This window comes from Alternaria dauci, chromosome 4 (genome assembly GCF_042100115.1).
Source record: "Alternaria dauci strain A2016 chromosome 4, whole genome shotgun sequence".
Classification (NCBI taxonomy): Eukaryota; Fungi; Ascomycota; class Dothideomycetes; order Pleosporales; family Pleosporaceae; genus Alternaria; species Alternaria dauci.
The window spans coordinates 1,524,829-1,542,014 of NC_091275.1; the positions used below are offsets into that span (position 1 = coordinate 1,524,829).

The 17,186-nt window shown below is 52.1% G+C and overlaps 5 protein-coding genes across 5 annotated transcripts; 3 read left to right on the forward strand and 2 right to left on the reverse strand.

The window, feature by feature from the left end:
• Window positions 1-198: 198 nt before the first annotated feature.
• On the reverse strand, window positions 199-4,277 carry ACET3X_005059 (uncharacterized protein). The gene is made up of 5 exons (XM_069451222.1): window positions 2,933-4,277; window positions 2,595-2,878; window positions 2,378-2,545; window positions 1,497-2,326; window positions 199-1,447 (listed from the first exon to the last, which is right to left on the reverse strand). Exons 1-5 carry the CDS (start codon window positions 4,074-4,076, stop codon window positions 493-495), a joined length of 3,381 nt encoding a protein of 1,126 aa, XP_069307103.1. The 5' UTR covers window positions 4,077-4,277; the 3' UTR covers window positions 199-492.
• Window positions 4,278-4,398: 121 nt separating this feature from the next.
• On the forward strand, window positions 4,399-6,932 carry ACET3X_005060 (uncharacterized protein; the record flags this gene model as incomplete). The annotated part of the gene is made up of 3 exons (XM_069451223.1): window positions 4,399-5,702; window positions 5,771-6,416; window positions 6,471-6,932. Exons 1-3 carry the CDS (start codon window positions 5,389-5,391, stop codon window positions 6,930-6,932), a joined length of 1,422 nt encoding a protein of 473 aa, XP_069307104.1. The 5' UTR covers window positions 4,399-5,388.
• A 3,215-nt stretch (window positions 6,933-10,147) lies between these two features.
• On the reverse strand, window positions 10,148-12,818 carry ACET3X_005061 (uncharacterized protein). The gene is made up of 2 exons (XM_069451224.1): window positions 10,420-12,818; window positions 10,148-10,369 (listed from the first exon to the last, which is right to left on the reverse strand). Exons 1-2 carry the CDS (start codon window positions 12,017-12,019, stop codon window positions 10,188-10,190), a joined length of 1,782 nt encoding a protein of 593 aa, XP_069307105.1. The 5' UTR covers window positions 12,020-12,818; the 3' UTR covers window positions 10,148-10,187.
• Window positions 12,819-12,974: 156 nt separating this feature from the next.
• On the forward strand, window positions 12,975-14,571 carry ACET3X_005062 (uncharacterized protein; the record flags this gene model as incomplete). Its single annotated transcript, XM_069451225.1, has 5 exons — window positions 12,975-13,068; window positions 13,566-13,677; window positions 13,771-14,127; window positions 14,179-14,493; window positions 14,547-14,571. The coding sequence occupies 5 exons, from the start codon at window positions 12,975-12,977 to the stop codon at window positions 14,569-14,571; spliced, it is 903 nt and encodes a 300-aa protein (XP_069307106.1).
• Window positions 14,572-15,812: 1,241 nt separating this feature from the next.
• Window positions 15,813-16,703, forward strand: ACET3X_005063 (uncharacterized protein; the record flags this gene model as incomplete). Its single annotated transcript, XM_069451226.1, has 3 exons — window positions 15,813-16,007; window positions 16,058-16,399; window positions 16,451-16,703. Exons 1-3 carry the CDS (start codon window positions 15,946-15,948, stop codon window positions 16,701-16,703), a joined length of 657 nt encoding a protein of 218 aa, XP_069307107.1. The 5' UTR covers window positions 15,813-15,945.
• Between the last annotated feature and the right edge of the window lie 483 nt (window positions 16,704-17,186).

Sequence of the window (17,186 nt, forward strand, 5' to 3'; positions counted from 1 at the left end):
TGTGCTGAAGGCGACTGCTCGACCAAAGTGAGGCAACTGCTAGGGGCAACGTCCAGCGCCCTGGCCGCCGCATCCAACCCACTAACGTGCGTCAACATTACTAGTGAACCACCATTTCTCGCAGAACGAGGCTCTCCTTCACCTGTCCAAGACTTTTACAGCACATTGCATCACTTGTCAAAGACGCAACTAGTGATACGCATTGCAGCCAGCTATGTTCATATTCAAGTCCATCGCAATCGGCGCTTCGTTGACCGAACCCCGTCCGACGCCTTGCACCCGACCGCATCCAATTACTCGTGCTAAGATGCTCTGCTGAAACAACCCATGGAATGGGGCATCGGTCGCAGCCCTATTAGTGAATACCATGCGCCAGTTGCACCTCGTCTACCCAGCAAGGTAGGTATGTTTACAAATGCCAATGATAATACAAGACATGCCTCAAAGAGTGCATGCCAAAGAAAATAGTGAAAAGCAAAACTGGGCCATCATCTACCATCCTCTCGACCTCTTCTGCCTCTTACGCGCAACTGCTTTTTTGATCGCCGCCACGTTCGATTCTGGTGTGTCCGTGGGCCGAATTGGATCCGAGTCAGCCAGACCGTCTAGTTCGTCATCGTCGAGCTCGCTAAGCTCCTCGCTCATGTCTCGGAGTACCTCGCGGCCAGTGTATCGTTCCTCATAGACAGTAGTACCGTGGACGTCGAAAGTCTCAAAGTACCAAGGTACACCGCCGTTGCCGAGAGGATTTAATAAGTTCTTCTCAGACCTTGGAGGCGTCAGAGGCTCGGGACGGCCATTAGACTCGGCATGAGATCCTGCTACTGTAGTCTGAGGCTGGTTGCTAGACACGCGAAGAGCATCTTGTCCGAGTTGGATAGCAATAGCTGCCTCGTCTGCCGCCTCGTCATGCGCATGATGTGCATCTGCAGCATTTTCGTCGGGTGTGGGCGCCATCTGCATCTCCTCAGCTTTCTGGTCCAGCACAGCAGCCTCTTCCCCATCAACGGCCTCTTCTTGAGCTTGCTCAACAGTTGTTGGGTCGGTTTCTGTCGTCTGTCGAACAGTTTCAGCCTGTGAGAGGATGCTAGGCCTGCGTTGTAGCTTCTCGTTAAGGAGCGTCTCCAGATCGGGCAGCTTCTCGTAAGGACGACCAGCTAGCTCGGATTCCTTCCTAAGTGCATCCTCAAAGTAGGGCTGCAGAACTTTGGTAATTCGCTTGACAACCTTCTTCATTTCCTTTTGCTCAGAGGTCAAACTGCTGTGCGAGACCTTGTTCAGCTGTTCTTCGGCCTCGCCAACGTTTGTGACAGCGGCGAACCCGAGCTCCGCGCTCAATACCGCAGCTACATCGTCATTGAACGTCTGCACGGAAGTGTAATACTTCTCGTCGAGCTTTTTCTGAAGATTGTTAAATCCTTCAGTGAAATATCCTCTGCTATCGAGTCTAATGAAAAGTCAGCGAATATCTAAAAACTTCGTAGTGAGATGCTTACGTTTGCGCTCGCACTAGGATAGGCTGAAGGAGCTGAGGAATTGGAAAGTATATGCAATCGACAATCTGCTGCAGTATGAGGACGTCCTTGAGCTTCTCGGCTTCTCGCTGTTTAACCATCTCGCACAAGACTCGGATCTGCTCCATGTCGTCCTCGAGACGTTCTGCGAACTCAATGCGTCTCTGAAGTCGGGGCCTGCCAGCCGCGCCCATGCCCGCAAAGTTACGGCGAGTGATCTCCATAGACGAGAAAGCTTCCATTTGCAACTGAAGGCGCTTCAGTAGGGCAGCACCGCGTCGAGCCTCACGCTTGAGCGTCCAGTACTTGCATGCCTCTTGCACGAACTCTTTGCGCTTACGCACGTTGAACTTGATCAGCGTGTTTTCAACGTTGTGGTAGACAGCTTGGGGAACAACGGGTGCACCTGACGGAAGTCGCCAGGACTTGGTAGATTGCCCACGTTTCCGCTTGTTAGATCCGGGGGTATCATCTTCCGGTCCTTCGATAGAAGGCATTGCGTGCGAGGAACCGATGGAAAGGGCATAGGCTTGGCTGTCTGGCCATCGAACATGACGCATGGTGTGACGGTAGAAAGCTTTCGCATCTGCGATTGCACTCTCAACATCGTACTCGCGCTTCCAGTCTGATGGAGTGTGACGATCACAGTAGGCTTTGAGTACGGTCGTATCTTGTGGGTTCGATGAATGCGAGGACTTCATGCGCAAGCATAGCCTAGCCCTTCGTGCACATGTGACATGGAAGGCTTCAAAACATGACTTGTGGCCGCATTGGATGCATGCTCCCATCTTCTGTTTGCAGATGTAGCAAGACTTTCTAATAGTTAGTGAGCTGTCCATGTACTGAGGTATCTGAACTCTTACCAGCTTCCACCTAGTTTTAGGAACCTTCTCAACATCCTGTACTGGCTCTTGGAACGTCGCATTGCCCAGTGATACCTCCGGTATCCACATGGCACAGAGCAGATGTGCCCATTTCATCGCGGTGGTTTGCTTGAACGCACCGTCTATGTTCGGACAGAATATGCAACCCTGTGATTGTTAGCATGCATCAAATGAAGCAGACCGGGCCAGGGCATACCGGAAGCTCACTGACAGGGGTTCCGCGCCCCACCAGTTGACACCGTCTGCACAGCCATTGTCCTTCTGGTATGAAAGGCACTCCGTAGCACTCTTGATGGACGGCCAGATCACAACCATCGCAGAACACTATTGCGTTGGTGTTTTCGCAGTCACCGTCGTCGCAGATGGCGCATTTTGTGTCTTGCTCTTCGCCTTGGCCAGCAGGTTCTCCGTTGACTGCAGCTGCGCTGCTGGAGCGTGGGCGATGCGTCTGAGGTGGTTTCGGGTTCGGTTTGGGTATGCCTTTGACATATCAGCTGTTGTGTCCGACATCGCACTGCCTCGGGCTAGACTTACGCTTCTCCAACGCATGCCACTCCTTCTCGATCTGGGTGATGGTTACTTCGAATATCGCAGGCTTGATGCCTTCAACACCCTCTTCCTTCCGTTGTATGTTGAGTGCTTCTAGCCACCGATCGTCTTGCTCGTCCATGTCGTACTCGACACGGCCGACGGCAACGGCACCGGCAGTTCCTTCAGCTTCTGTCTGCAGAGTCAGATCCAGATCCTCTTCGATAGAACCCTCGGGTAGCCTGATCAGGCTATTCTCCGATGGCCTTGTAAAGATCTCGCTCTCCTGGTATCCGATATTCGCCATGGTCTTGTCGACATAGTTGACCTTGACACCCTCGCTTTCTTCGTGTTCTTTGAACGGATCGACTTGGCGCACTGATGGCTTGGGCAGATTGAGCTTCTCCCTTGGGTTCATGGTTGGGAGGGGGTTGACTCGTGGTCGAGGCGGTGATCCAAGGCCAGCTAGCATGGAATCTCTGTTGCGAGGAGGTCGGCCTGGACGTCGCTTGGGTGTGACAAAAGCGCCTGAGCCGTTGACGGCCAAGCTGGCATCCTCTTGCTCCTGCGCAGCATTCTCTGCTTGTTGCGCCCGCAGACCGTCAAGCATGGCCGAGATGCCGCTGTCGACGGCATACTGACCGGTCGACGAACCGTTCAGCGGAGTTCCTGGGGCGCTGTCCTGGGGGCTGATGCCATCGATCTGGTCCGCGGTGTAGACGGGGAACTCGACATCAATGTCCAGGTCGGGGTGAAATTCGTCCCAGCTGCGCTCCTCGCGCGGCTTGTATCCATCGTTTTGAGCCACTGCGGCGGCGACTGCGGCGGCCGAACTGGAACGCGGTCCAGCTGGCGGCCTTTCGCGTCGGGGTCTGGTGTATGAGGGGGAAGGCGCTGATAGAGGCAGGCCTTGCCGTTCGGCGTTGATGCGTCCTACGCGGCCGCGGGGACCAGTGTACGCGTAGCCTCCGGGTCCAGTTCCTCCTACAGGTGTCTCGAGCCCAGCGTCATCCACGTATCGTCCCCCGCCTCCTGGTCCGCCTGGAATGTACTTGCGCCGCTTGCTGGCTGGCGCCGAGTCAGATAGGTGTCGCCGGGGCGGTCGTGTGCTTCTCACGCGTGGTAGTGGTGTGTCGGGAACAGGCGCCATGTAGACAGAGCGAATGTGTCTAGAGCCCCCCAAGGGTGAGGTTGGGAATCGCGAAATCACGCGCCGGCGCCGGTGCTGTGTCGTGAAAGCTACGGCAAGCGCGTATTCACCCGGCAGCCAAAATGCACCGTGTTCATCGATTCGGGAGCCTGCGGTGGGCAGTGTGCGGAGGGGCGTTGGCTGCGAGACGGGCGCGATACCGTGATGCGCCTGCTTGGAGGTGCAACCCGGGGTCGGCGAAAGCGGTTAGTCCGCCAAGCACCATGTGGGCTGGAGCTAGTTCGCAGTTCCCCGTTCACACCAGGCCGCACCCTACTGTCTTGTTGCAGAGCCGATCGCTAATGACCAAGCCCATCTTCGGCAACTCGATTCTGTCTGCCGGCCTCCAACAAGTGCTTGAGCTACTATTGTCGTAATCGCTCGGATATTCCTCGACGCGCTGTCCGAGCCGTCTTCGTCCCGGTCAACTACCCTGCGTGTTTGCTAAGCTCATTCTTGCACATCATACTGGCACATGTTTTCACCAATACCAAAGCTGTACTCTACACTCGACTCCCTGTCATGAGTCGTGCATCTCCGGGAACCTGAGCCAACACGACATCTCGTGTCAGACCAGGGCTGCCGATCCACTACCCCAGATTTCGACGTCACAAGCGAAATGGTTCCTGCATGGACATAGTCAGTACGGCCCTGCTCGGCAACCTGGCCGTCAAGCCGCTGGCCTAGATGGCACATTCTCCAACAGTCGTCTCCACGGCAAGCTTCGCAGCGATTACTGTCTTCACCTCATAGCGTTTGGCGAAGCGCGGTTATGTGCTTTGACAACAGAGGTGTGTCAAACTTGTAGTCATTGTTACAGGCAGTATAGCAACCATTTTTTCACTGTGATTGACTTGACGGACGGCGAACATTTCTCGCCAAAGTCGTTTTCCCAACACTACGCTCGATGCGCACACCTTGGGAGCAGTCTTACGATCCTCAGACATGAAGCATCAGCACCGGCGACGGAACCAACCATACAAAGAGGCTAGCAACACGCCCGGGGAATATTGAACCAACAGCACTTCATGCTTAGCCGATGGGGCGTAGTAAGCCCAACTGTCGATCTCGTGGCACACGCCCATCAAGCTTGGCTTACGGACAATAGGAAGTGTTTTACGATAAAAAACTAGTTTTTCGAGCGTGTTTTAATGCAGCTACGTTCCTCTCTGTGTTTGGTGTTGCTGTTTTATCTCCAGAACAGTACGCATTTCGACATCACAACTATATACTAGCAACTTACCAACAGCCAATACTGGGATCTGATTACAACATGACTCAGACAGATTCAGCCACTTCGAAACCGTTCAGAGTCATTATCGTCGGGGCCGGTATCGTCGGTTTATCGCTCTCCCACGCCTTACAACTAGCCAACATTGACCACGTCGTTCTTGAAAAACACAGCAAGATCGTCTCGGTAAGAGGTGCAGCACTGATCATCTGGCCCCAGGTCGCACGCATCTTCGACCAGTTTGGCATTCTCGACAGCATCGCCAAGGCTATCACGCCTGTAAGCAAAGAGTACATAAGATGGCCAGACGGAAGTTTGAGCCGACATGATCTTTTCCAACAGTATATGAGCAAACTGTAGGTTCTTTTGCGATATTACAATACCTGGACATCAAAATAAAGGACGAATGCTGACTCCACAAAAGCTTCCAAGTACCGAGTATCGTGTTTGATCGCCAAGCTTTGGTATCACATCTATACGAGGGACTACCGGATAAGTCATACATTCAGACTAACCGACGGCTTGAAAGAATCGAGCACACTGAGACTGGTGTTCGTGTCCATCTCGCTGATGGCTCTATGGAAGAAGGCAGTATGGTCATTGGAGCAGACGGTGTGCATAGCCTCGTGCGACAGCTCATGTGGGACTATGCCTCGGAATTCGAACCGGGAACCATACCTGAAGAAGATAAAGAGGCGATGAGCTTCAGCGAGTTCAGAGGTATCTTCGGTGTCAGCACTATGAAAGACTCGTTCAATCTTGGTCCTGCGGATACGCATGTCATCCTAGGTCACGACAACACGAAATTGCTTTTCACTCAGCAGGAAAAGGTATACTGGGGTATCACCTTCAAAGATGAGGCTCATCTGCCAGAAAAGAGAAACAAAGCTACCGAAGCAGACATCGAGGCAGTAGCAAGGAATTTCGCCGACCAGCCTGTTACAGAGAAGATCAAAGTAGGAGACTTGTGGGAAACTAACATTCGGAGCGGTCTTCTCACTGTCGAAGAAGGCATCTTGAGTAAATGGTATGCTGGACGTATAGTTCTCGTAGGCGATTCAGCACACAAGGTACACGTTCTCTCTTTGTCCCCATTAGCAAACCTTTGTCTGACCCAATACAAGATGACCGCAGACATTGGTATGGGTGCCAATATGGCCATAGAATCCGCAGTCTATCTTTGCAACATTCTCCACCGCGAGTTTGGCGCGACGCCCACTCGGAATACCAACAATGCCGAGCTTGCTGCTCTCTTCACCGAATATCAAGCTGGGCGTCACGAGCGAGCGAGCGCTTTTGTCAGAACAAGTGGGCAAGTGACACGCATGAACAGCTACCAGACCTATCTTGGTCGCCTTTTTGTCGGGTATCTGGCGCCGTATATCTTGCCCCTACAGAGGAAGGCTACCGCAAGGACGTTGGCTAAGGGTCCGAAAGTGGAGTACGCGCCGACGAGGACAATCAACGAGAGCGCCGAGGGGTGGCATCTGGATGAGAACAAGGAGAAGGAGAAGAAAGACGGATGGCTGAAGTATGTCTTCTTGACAGTGTTGCTGGCGGCGAGCTTTACATTTTTTCGGTCTTGATGTCGTTGTGGTCCAATAGTCGCTCCCTTTCATTGTTACATCTCACAGAATGGCCCTCGCAGCTCATGGAACGTATGACAAGCACGTGGCATATAACGTTCGCAATACTTTTCTCCAACCGCCTTCTTTGTCTATAGAGAGGCATCGAAATTATACAGCAGCAAATACGCCCAGCAACAGTGAACACGACATTTCGTGCTTATCAAATGACTTCGATATGCAAAAGAGCGTGACTGTACCCGTGCCTCTCTACGCCATAGCGCACCTCAACGGTAGTACCAACCAGATTCGTAGCGGTTGCCATAGCAGTCGAGTTCGCCAGCTTCTGAATTTACTGGCTTCCTCAGGACCGTAATGTCTCCAGGCCAGTATCCCTCCACGTCTGGTTCAGCCTCACCCATCGCCAACAAATTGTCATAGGCGGCTTTCCTATCTCTGCGAAACTTACCTATCTCTCCTACCACGTCAAGCAACGGCTCAGTTTCGCATACATTCCTGCTAGGCTCCACCTGTACGGCAGAGTGGCTAGGCGCAAGTTCTAGTCCGCCCATAGCTGCCAAAGGAAGTGTGCGATCCGGCTCACGGCCGGGTTGCCCACACTCCTCGTCATCGAAGAAGGAGAAGTCATGCGCTGCAGCGTTCCAAAATGCTTCTGAGTCTCTGTCTTCGGTGGATGATTTTGTTGGATAAGCCCGCCAACTACTAGTGATCTTCTTAGGCGCTGACGGTGGGGGCGCCATCTCAAGTACCAGTCTTTGAAGTGCAAATTGATTGCTTGCATACTCTTTTTCTGCAATGATACGTCTCCGGCCCGGTGGAAGTACGTATGTATGTCTGGCGCGCTCTCTTGCAATTGAGGCTTCCTCAGCCGCGTCTTTGATGTATTGTATGATTCGATGAACAATTTTCTTGTCAGTTGTCATGGTTGGTACGTCGGTAAGAACCAGAGTGTGAAGGTTCGGAAGCACTCCAGGATGTAGTCGAGGCTGATATGCTTGACGAAATTTCAAACGAGCTTTCTTGTCATTGATGTAGTAGGAGGAGCTCGTTCGGGACCTGACCGCAGCGTTGCCTGTCGGCTGGCACAGCATTTCGGTACCATGAGTTGGTGCAGGTGATGCAAAATTTGCTCGTGTGTGGTGAATACGTTCGATTGAACCAGGCTGATAGTTCTCGTTGATCCTTAAGTTGCTAAGTGGAGTCAACGGCGAATCTACGGGTATAGGCTTCGGTGCATACGCAGGGCCTCGGTTTATCTGTAGCGGCTGCAGAGTAACACTTCTATCAGGGACGACTGTGGTGCTTTGCCTGTCATTATCGGCTCTGCCCAACGTTGTCTTGATAGGTGCGGAGGATGGAGGTACTGCCGGCGACCCGGGGAGCTCAACCGGGTATGATGCGTCCCCAGGCGCCTCATGAACAACTGTAGATTGCGAATCAAGCTCCGCTATAGGTAGCTCGACAGCTTCGAGTTCATCCGCACCTGTAGGCTTGTAGATTCCGAGGTCCCCGTCGAGTTCTGCGCGCGGCGATTTGGGTATTTCGAGAGGCGCGTCTTTTGTCACCAACTCGTAGTTGACCCTCAGATATCTCAATTTGCGCGATGCATACTCAGCCAAAATAGGAGTGAGTTTTGATACGCTAGGCAGCTCTACGGCGTCATCCGGAGATTTTGGCGAGACGGCAGTAGGATTTCTCACTACCACAGGTAGTATGCCAACATCCAGGACTTGCAAACGCCCGGACCGTAGTAAAGCTGATATTCCTTCAACGGTGACGGCGTTACTGGAGAGATACAAATGCGACACTCCGACATCGCTAGTTTCCTCGATAGCAAGGCTACCGGGGAAGCCCTCAGTAAGCTTCTTGCGAAGATGACTTACAAGATTCTCCGACTCAAACGCCCACGATTCGTCGGCAGGAATCGCATGTTGGACTGGCGGTAGTGGGGCACGAGAGGTATGCGCTGCAATATTCGTCTCCTTCAAACATAGTTCGAGAAGGAGTCGTACGCTAGTGTCCGTCAGGAAGTTGTTGCTTATGTCAAGACTTCTGATACGACTTCTAATAGCATGCGCAACTATTGAAAACTCTTCGTCTTTGATTCCAGTTCCATGAAGATTCAGAACTCGTAGATTTCGAAGGTACTTTAGGGTAGAGAGAACAGCCTTGTCTCTCGCAGCTGCAGTCTTTGATAGGTCCAATGAGACGAGATCTGGAAAATGGGGTAAGGCTTCGGCAAGACCCATTGGTGTAGCGTTCATGCAGCTGGAAGCGTCAAGTAGGCGTAACCCGAATACTGGATACGCAGTGGGGTGAGTCGACCTCCATCGCAAACTCGAGCGTCGCAAGCTCAAGAGAGAAGCGTGATCGAAGAAGGGTAGGCCGTCCACGATCAAGCACTGTAGACGAGGCAGATATTCCAGGCAGTCTCGGAGCCATTCTGCGTGCGGCCCATCATATAGCTCTGCATGAGCCGGCGGAAAACGCAAAGTGTGTGTAAGCTCCCGTACGGAGGCCCGCGCATAGGGCAACGTACGCTTGAACCGTGTGAGTGCCACTATCGGACGTCAGATAGTATATCAGTTTTCGTGCTGTAGTGTCCTACCATATACAGTATCGTTTTCAACTCCAAAATGTGAAGCTGGACTACCCCAAAGGTTCGGTATGAATGTTTGGTGCCATTGCCGACAGACTAGAGCTGCAGAGCACAGATCTCGAGAGGGCAGATAGGGAGCGACGAGCATCCAAGGATCGCGTCGCATCACGCTTTCGTAAGACGGAAGAAGGTCGTCCGCCATGGCCAGTAAATGTGAGTAGCATTTAAAGAGACGCAGTGTTGCTATGGCATATCCGTTATATCGCCACTTAATAACCTAGTAGAAAAGGAGAATGGAAATGCAGGCACGAGTCCAATTTCCGCTCGCAGCGGGATCCGTACGTGCATCGTTTGGTACACGGTAGATGGTGGTGGGTAGGCTGAGTCGCGAGGCTGTGTTAGGGATGATCGGCTCATCGTTGCAGCCTTGCGAATGATGCAACAGATGGCGGGCCTAACTTTCTAACCCGATTCGGCGACCTCGCTATCAAAGGCTTATTTGTATCTGGCGACAACACTCTATGCCTATGCGATTCGGCATCCTTTGGATGGTGACACTAGTGATTGAAAATTCTTTGAACCACAGCAAGAAAGAATGTTCACGTGTTGAAAAGCTTGGTATTATGCTAGGTATTTCGATATTGCCTTGTCACTCCTTAAATAGTAATGTCCATGATCTCGCTTGCAAATTTACTTCTAGCTCTGATTCTAGGGCCGTAGAAGACCAGAATCCAAGGCACAATGGTCAACAATGCGCCAATCCCTCCCAAGAGACTACTCGCTGGGCCGTAGCCTAGTTTGTTGTACATTTGAGTGGTGATGAGTGGGAAGACTCCACCTATGTTGCAGTTAGTACAAGTCGACCGATCGTGAACGAAGATGACTCACCAAGCATGTTCCGGCAGAAAGACTGCGCTGCCAGTGCCGAACTCGCGTAGCGATGGTACGTGTCTGCAAGAAAGTTGAAGGTCGCAAGGTAGATGCTGAAGATTCCAACGGTAGCAATACCAATTGCGATTGCAGGTACAACCCAATGGATATCGGGGAAGCTTGTCCAACCAAACATGAAAAGACCGATAGGCATGCAGGCGCTTTCTATGCAGGCAAAGTAGAGGCGGCCTTCAGGAGTACCCGTTAGTTTTCCATTTCTCTTCGCAATCTTCTCTTGGTAAATTGACAATATCGTCGAGAGAATACTAGCTATCCCCATAGAAGCAAAGACAGCGTTGGCTTGTTGTAGTGAGAAACCATGGTTGCTCTGGAATACGAGTGGAATGGCGGCTAGAGTGAGATAAAGTACAGCCCAGGAAAAGGCAACCCAGAGCGAGAACCAGAATACTACTGGCTCGGTGAAGAGAAGGTGGAATGGTCGGTAAAGGGAGACTCCTATCATCTTGCTGAGAGAAGCCCGTTCCTCGTCTGATCGTACTTTCCACCTCAAACGCTGCGATACCACAACTCCAGGCTTTTCGGCATCGCGGATGTTGAAGCCATGATATCCAGCCGCCTCGCGGGCCTCATACCACTTGTTCAAAGCTTTGGCCTTCTTGGACAGAAGAACTGAGCCGCGGGTTTCTTTGAATACGATACACATCAGAACGACCACCGCCGCGGATGCAATAGCCTGTACGTAAAATATCCACCTCCAGGAGGCGTTCTGGGCAATAAAGCCACAGACTAATGGTCCCCAGGAAGTGCCGAACAATGCAGCGCCCGAGAACAGAGCCATGGGGGTGTTGCGATCCTGGGCATGGTATATGTCAGATACCACGCCGCCCACCATGGTCGAGAATGTAGATCCACCTACGCCCAGGAAGAAACGGACAATGAGCATACCGGCATACGATTGGGTGAGGCCAGAGCAGAGCTGACAGATCACAAATAGAATACCAGAGGCGAGGAAGACTGGTCGTCGGCCATTGATCTCAGAGAAGGGGGCTAGGACCATTGGCGCAATGGCGAATCCAGTCGTAAAGGTTGTGATGCCGACCAGCGCTGCAACACTGCTGACACCCCATTCCTGCGTCATTTGCCCAACGCCCGGGCTGTAAGCTCCGGCTGAGAATGCAGTAAGCGCCGTGATGAAGCATGAGACGCACATTGTGAATCTTTTTCTTGTCTCGGACCAATCGAAAGGATTTGTATATTTGGTGAGGTTTGGGGGCTCAGGTGGAGCTCCCTGATCGGGTTGCGTCGGATGGATAGTTGTCGGGTGTGGAAGTTCCATGTCGAATGTGAGATATCGCCAGACAATTTCTGAACCCCGGACATGTTCTTGCGATGTGAATTCGATGCTGGTGTTGTTATTTCCATAGTAGTATTCTTTCTCTGTGTCGTTGTCTGGTTCGGTTGTGGAATCGTGACTTCTGGATTCCTCTGCCGAAATCCTGTACATGTCCGGCAATATGCTTATTCCCGTTTGGCTGGGCGAATCGGTAACTCCAAGTTCAGAGGTCTCTGGAAGGTTGATCTCCGGGTTGGCAGCCATGGTGCCACAAACTCCTCCGCTTCAATGGAGATGCCAAAAGGGCTCGTTGGGTGCGTTGTAATGAATGCGTCAGAGTTCAAAAGCAAGCGTGAATCCGGTAACGCTGAAAAGCTCGATCTTCATAACTTAAGCGGCGGGTCAGGTCTGGTCCGCTAACCCACACCCGTAACCGATATGTATCCCAAGGAACAACTGCACGGTGTGAGACGCCCGGTGCTATTCCGACGGGATGGACAAAAATTGACTGATTGGTCGGGAATAGGAGTCCTTCTCCATCGTCCAGGCCCACCTAGCATGGGGCGTCCCGCTTCGGGCTAATCTTGGGAATTATCGTGTTCACCGACACGCCAAGGTCGCCTCAAAGTTTCTGAACTGGGGCGGAAAACAGGGTCGATCTGATGCGTCATGCGGGAAGGATGCTGGCGTGTGTCTCGAACAGAGACAGCTCAACCCGGACGTGCAAATGGCTCCCCGACCAGCGACCAATGCTAGCGGGAAGTACCAGCATATTCCCAAAAGCAAACACTTGCTTCGCTCTCCGATTTCTTGATAACCGGTACAGGATGCAATGTCTTTGGAGAGTGGGGTCGATAGCAGGCATCTGATTTCGGATGTTAGGCCTGCATGTTCAGTAAGCTGCCAGACGCAGAGCATCTAGGAACAGCGCAAGGTTGCTGCTTGGAGGTTGCACGAGGAGTGGAAGGTGTGACGTTTGCATGTAACACACGAACCTGTAATCGTCATGTCGCACCGTCTGCAAGAGGCTCGAGGCACCGATCATGATGGATGTCGCGCGACATGGTGGATGACGGCTGTTTGGCGACGCATTCACGGGGCCGCGCGCCGGAACAGAGTTACTCGGCCTGAATGCGGACCATGTGCGTGCCTACGCCAAAAACACTAGACGGGTTCTAATACCCAAGTACTTCTGCAATGCTGCACTCTACTTTGGCATATGATGATTTCTCTCAAGAAGAAAACTATATCATACATCATATGTCAGATTCCAACTGTTATTGTGCTGTTGGTACAGAGGCAAAAGGCACAAGGTACGTGTCAGGGCTTTCTGTGAAGAGCGTGGGAGCGTTGTTTACCGAACCGGTGATAAGCGCAACTTCTTCAATCGCTTTGCCAGCTCCCTAGGTACACAGTCGAGCTACTCGCCCTGGTACCAACACCGAACCCACACCATGCCACAGACCAATGTCGCCCTATCTCATCCAACGGTCCGCGAACGATCTGGCCTGCTTCGGGGGATGCTCACCCAGCGCGAACTAGAGCAGCGATGAAGAATTCCCGGCCTGCCTCGTTGCCTCATTGGCTTTCGCCAGCCTCGAATTGCGACAAATGCTCGGCAGGAGGGGCAACCCATTGGCAGCGCGACACCGCCGGAGATGTCGCGTCTTTGATTCGCCTGCTGGCCAACGACGTGGGATATTCGAGTGGCAGAAAAGCTCTGGTGGAGATACGTGACATGACGCCATATACGCTAGCTGGAAGTGTTGCTCGTCAACTGTTGTGGACGGCCATTACAAGAAGACAACAGACCCCGCTGCTAGGATTCTCTCTCACAGCAACTCTACAACTTCTCAATCAACCGCTCGGAAGGCACTTCAGCATCTTCCCCAAGCCCACTTGCACACGGAACCAAGAACAAGGTACGATGGCAACCTCCTCTCGCCTTGCCTACCCCGCCACCCTACCCCACATGTTTGCGGAGTTTGCCTGGACACGACTGACATGAGCATCAGCAAAAGAGACACAATGACCGACCGACCGGAACCCCTCAGGCTCGGCTCCAAGGCCCCCAACTTCAAGGCTGAGACGACCCAAGGCCCCATCGACTTCCACGAGTTCATCGGCGACAACTGGGTCGTCCTCTTCTCTCACCCCGAGGACTATACCCCTGTGTGCACAACTGAGCTCGGTGCTTTTGCCAAGTTGGAGCCTGAGTTCACCCGTCGCGGAGCCAAGCTCATCGGTCTCTCAGCAAACACAATTGAAAGTCATGGAGGCTGGATCAAAGATATCGACGAGATCTCCGGCAGCAACCTCAAGTTCCCCATCATCGGCGACAAGGAGCGCAAGGTTGCGCTGGCATACGACATGTGAGTAACAGAAGCTTCACAACGGACATGGCACAACTGACAAATAGGCAGGATCGACCACCAAGATGCAAGTAACGTAGATGAGAAGGGAACTGCGTTTACCATTCGCTCAGTTTTCATCATCGACCCCAAGAAGACCATTCGCTTGATACTTTCTTATCCGGCCAGTACCGGAAGGAACACCGCCGAAGTTCTACGAGTTTTGGATTCCCTCCAGACTGGCGATAAGCATCGCGTTACCACGCCTATTAATTGGGTCCCTGGTGATGACGTCATTGTTCATCCATCGATTAAGACCGAGGATGCGAAGACCATATTCCCAGACATCAGAATCGTCAAACCTTACCTCCGCTATACTCCTCTGCCGTAAGTGTCTAGTTACGAAATGTTTTCGAGACATGCGCTGACTTCACAAAAAGTAAGGAGAAGACTTCTGCTGCTTAGACGCATGCATCACCGACGAAGCGATATCTTGAGACGAGACAACCACAAAAGCCCATATCAATATTGTGGCGGTGGCGGATATTGGGGTAGATTGGATGATAACAAGGCATGGTATATAGCCCAGTCTATGCTTGGCTGCGAGAATGGACAAGGCAAATCATGAGAATGAAGTTCGTCTACCTTATGTGTGCTTTTCAAATCGTGTCTGATGGCCATGCTATGCTGATCCTATAACAACAACAGGGGGCGTCATAAAATCGCGACGTGGTTGTGCGAGCGATTACACAACCTTCGCTTCCATTTGCGTGTTGTTGATCATACTATACAAGGGAAAAGTCCAATGCCACCCCTGTAGTTGCCTGGGTAGAGTATCGTCATATGACGGAGATTGATTGCTCGCCCTATAGTTGTCTGGTAGGGTGTTCGACTTTTCCCTTGTATGATGTGCAATGTATTCTGGGACGGCGTTCAACTCAGTTGATGTTAGCGAAGCCTGGGCAGAAATGATCCAAGTGGTCGTGGCGACTAACTAGCAATATCACTAACGCTATCTTTATGAAAGAACCCGTTTTATTTTTGTCATTTACACTCTACCTATAGCACATCCTAAATGTATACACTATTACTTTTGGATCAGATTTCTATTGAACAATACTACGTATACTTCTAGGACAGATTTCAGAAGGGGTAAAACTTAGTGGGAAAGTGCTTCTTTGTATCATTCACGCCATGTTCATCGCTCATACTGACACCAGTGGGCCCGGGGTAGAGGGATCCATCTTGATGTCTCGAAGCTATACTTGCACCATGTAGTCCTCTCGCACACCTCCGTGAACACCACCTGAAGAGGGCAACAGGACAGTATTGTTTAGGGCTCAATGCTGTTACTGCGGCACTTGGTGCGACAGGAGCAACTCTACTCCGACTGATTATCGGTACCTTTGGCTGCTCTTGCCATGCTTGGTCGCGTATTATGGCTGCAAATTGCTTTGACGACCGAAGATGGATTTCGCGTGCCGCGTTTGCTTGACAGTTTGATGATATTGTTGCCGTTTGGCGAGTATCATACGATTGGCTCCTACTCTCAGTCATGACTGCTCTTTCCCCGACTCCATGCCGCCATCTTTCGTCATTCACATGCTCTTTCCTTGTCCTCACTCTCACCCCACCCGTATATAATGCCACTTTTCGTCCGCTCACCTCCTCTCCTCTTCCTCCTTTTCCTCCTCACTTCTCGCCTCTCTTCTTCTTCTTCTTCTTCTTCTTCTTCTTCTTCTACACCAACAACTTTGTTACTTCGCTGGCTTCTGCTTTACTGGTGATCCACTCTGGTGCTCACCGGTACACCCACGAACATCATGCAGCCGCCTTGTCATGACCGCGCCGCCCTTCCGGCTCCTCTCACCCGGAAGAGCAATCCGACCTCACCTTCCAAGGTACAGAGCTCCACAAAGTCATTACAACCAAGTCTAACATCATCGTGCAGTTCCCTCCCACCTTCTTCATCAGAACCTCTCGCCGTTGGTACCAAGGCTGTGGAGGTGAAGCCCATCGCGCCGTCGTCATACTCTCAAGCACTCTTGTCTGGCCGAGCGACAGGAGCAACCCAGGCTCCTACCATTGCTGCTGGTACAGGTTCTTCCCAAGCCTCGGCCACCATGTATACCCCAAGGCCCACCCCGAGTCTCAAGGCACTACCTCCAGGCGTGCCTGTACCTCCCCCCACTACCAAGGTTCCGTGCAGACACTACAAAAAATGGCACAGGAAAGGTGGGCCTGCTGTCTGTCTTGTTCGCTCTCATCCTACCTGTAGAGCTGCCAACGGAAGGTAGACATCCATCCTCTTATTGTCTACAATGCACCGCTAATCTGTACATAGCTCTTCAATGATCCTGGCTTGCAGCAATTGCCAGTTGTCCTTGTGCAACCGGTGTCAGAGGAAGTTGACCGACCATAGCGGCTCGAAGAGTGGCTCGAAGAGGTTGGGAGATCATGGATACGAGGGTGAGTGGACACGCCCGCATGGTCCGCCAGCCCACTCGAAAGCACACCAGTCCTACCCCGGCACCATGTTCCCTGATGGGAAATACGGCTTCACACCCGCCGATTATCAGTACCTCGAGTCACTTTGAGGGATACCACTGTTTTTCGGGCTTGCCCGTACTCCTTTGTGTGGTCTTGTCTCTACCACACTAGGTTATGTCAGAGCGAAGGCAAGGATGAGCTGTCTTTGTCGTCATTACTCTGGGCGCGCCCGTTTCCGCAGTCGTTTCCACGAGATTGTAGAGTCGCCTCTTCGGTCTCTAGGAGGATTACTATATCGTGATAATCATTGGGGTTGAGCTTTGGGGAGTTTCCGCAGTCGTTACATGACAGAGAATACACTCGTACACTGTACTTACCACATTCGTTCCAGTGATACTAGTGCTATCGACACATGGCTAATAAAGGAATCCTGACCCATGGTGCGTGGCATGATTGACCAATAGTTGTAAGTGACATAGAGTTATGATATTCGACACTCAACTGAGGGCTGGAGTCGTCGATGCTGGAGTCGCGTGCGCGCTCAGAGCTTGCACTCACCAACTGGAGAATAGGAAACGAGTGCCGGCTGG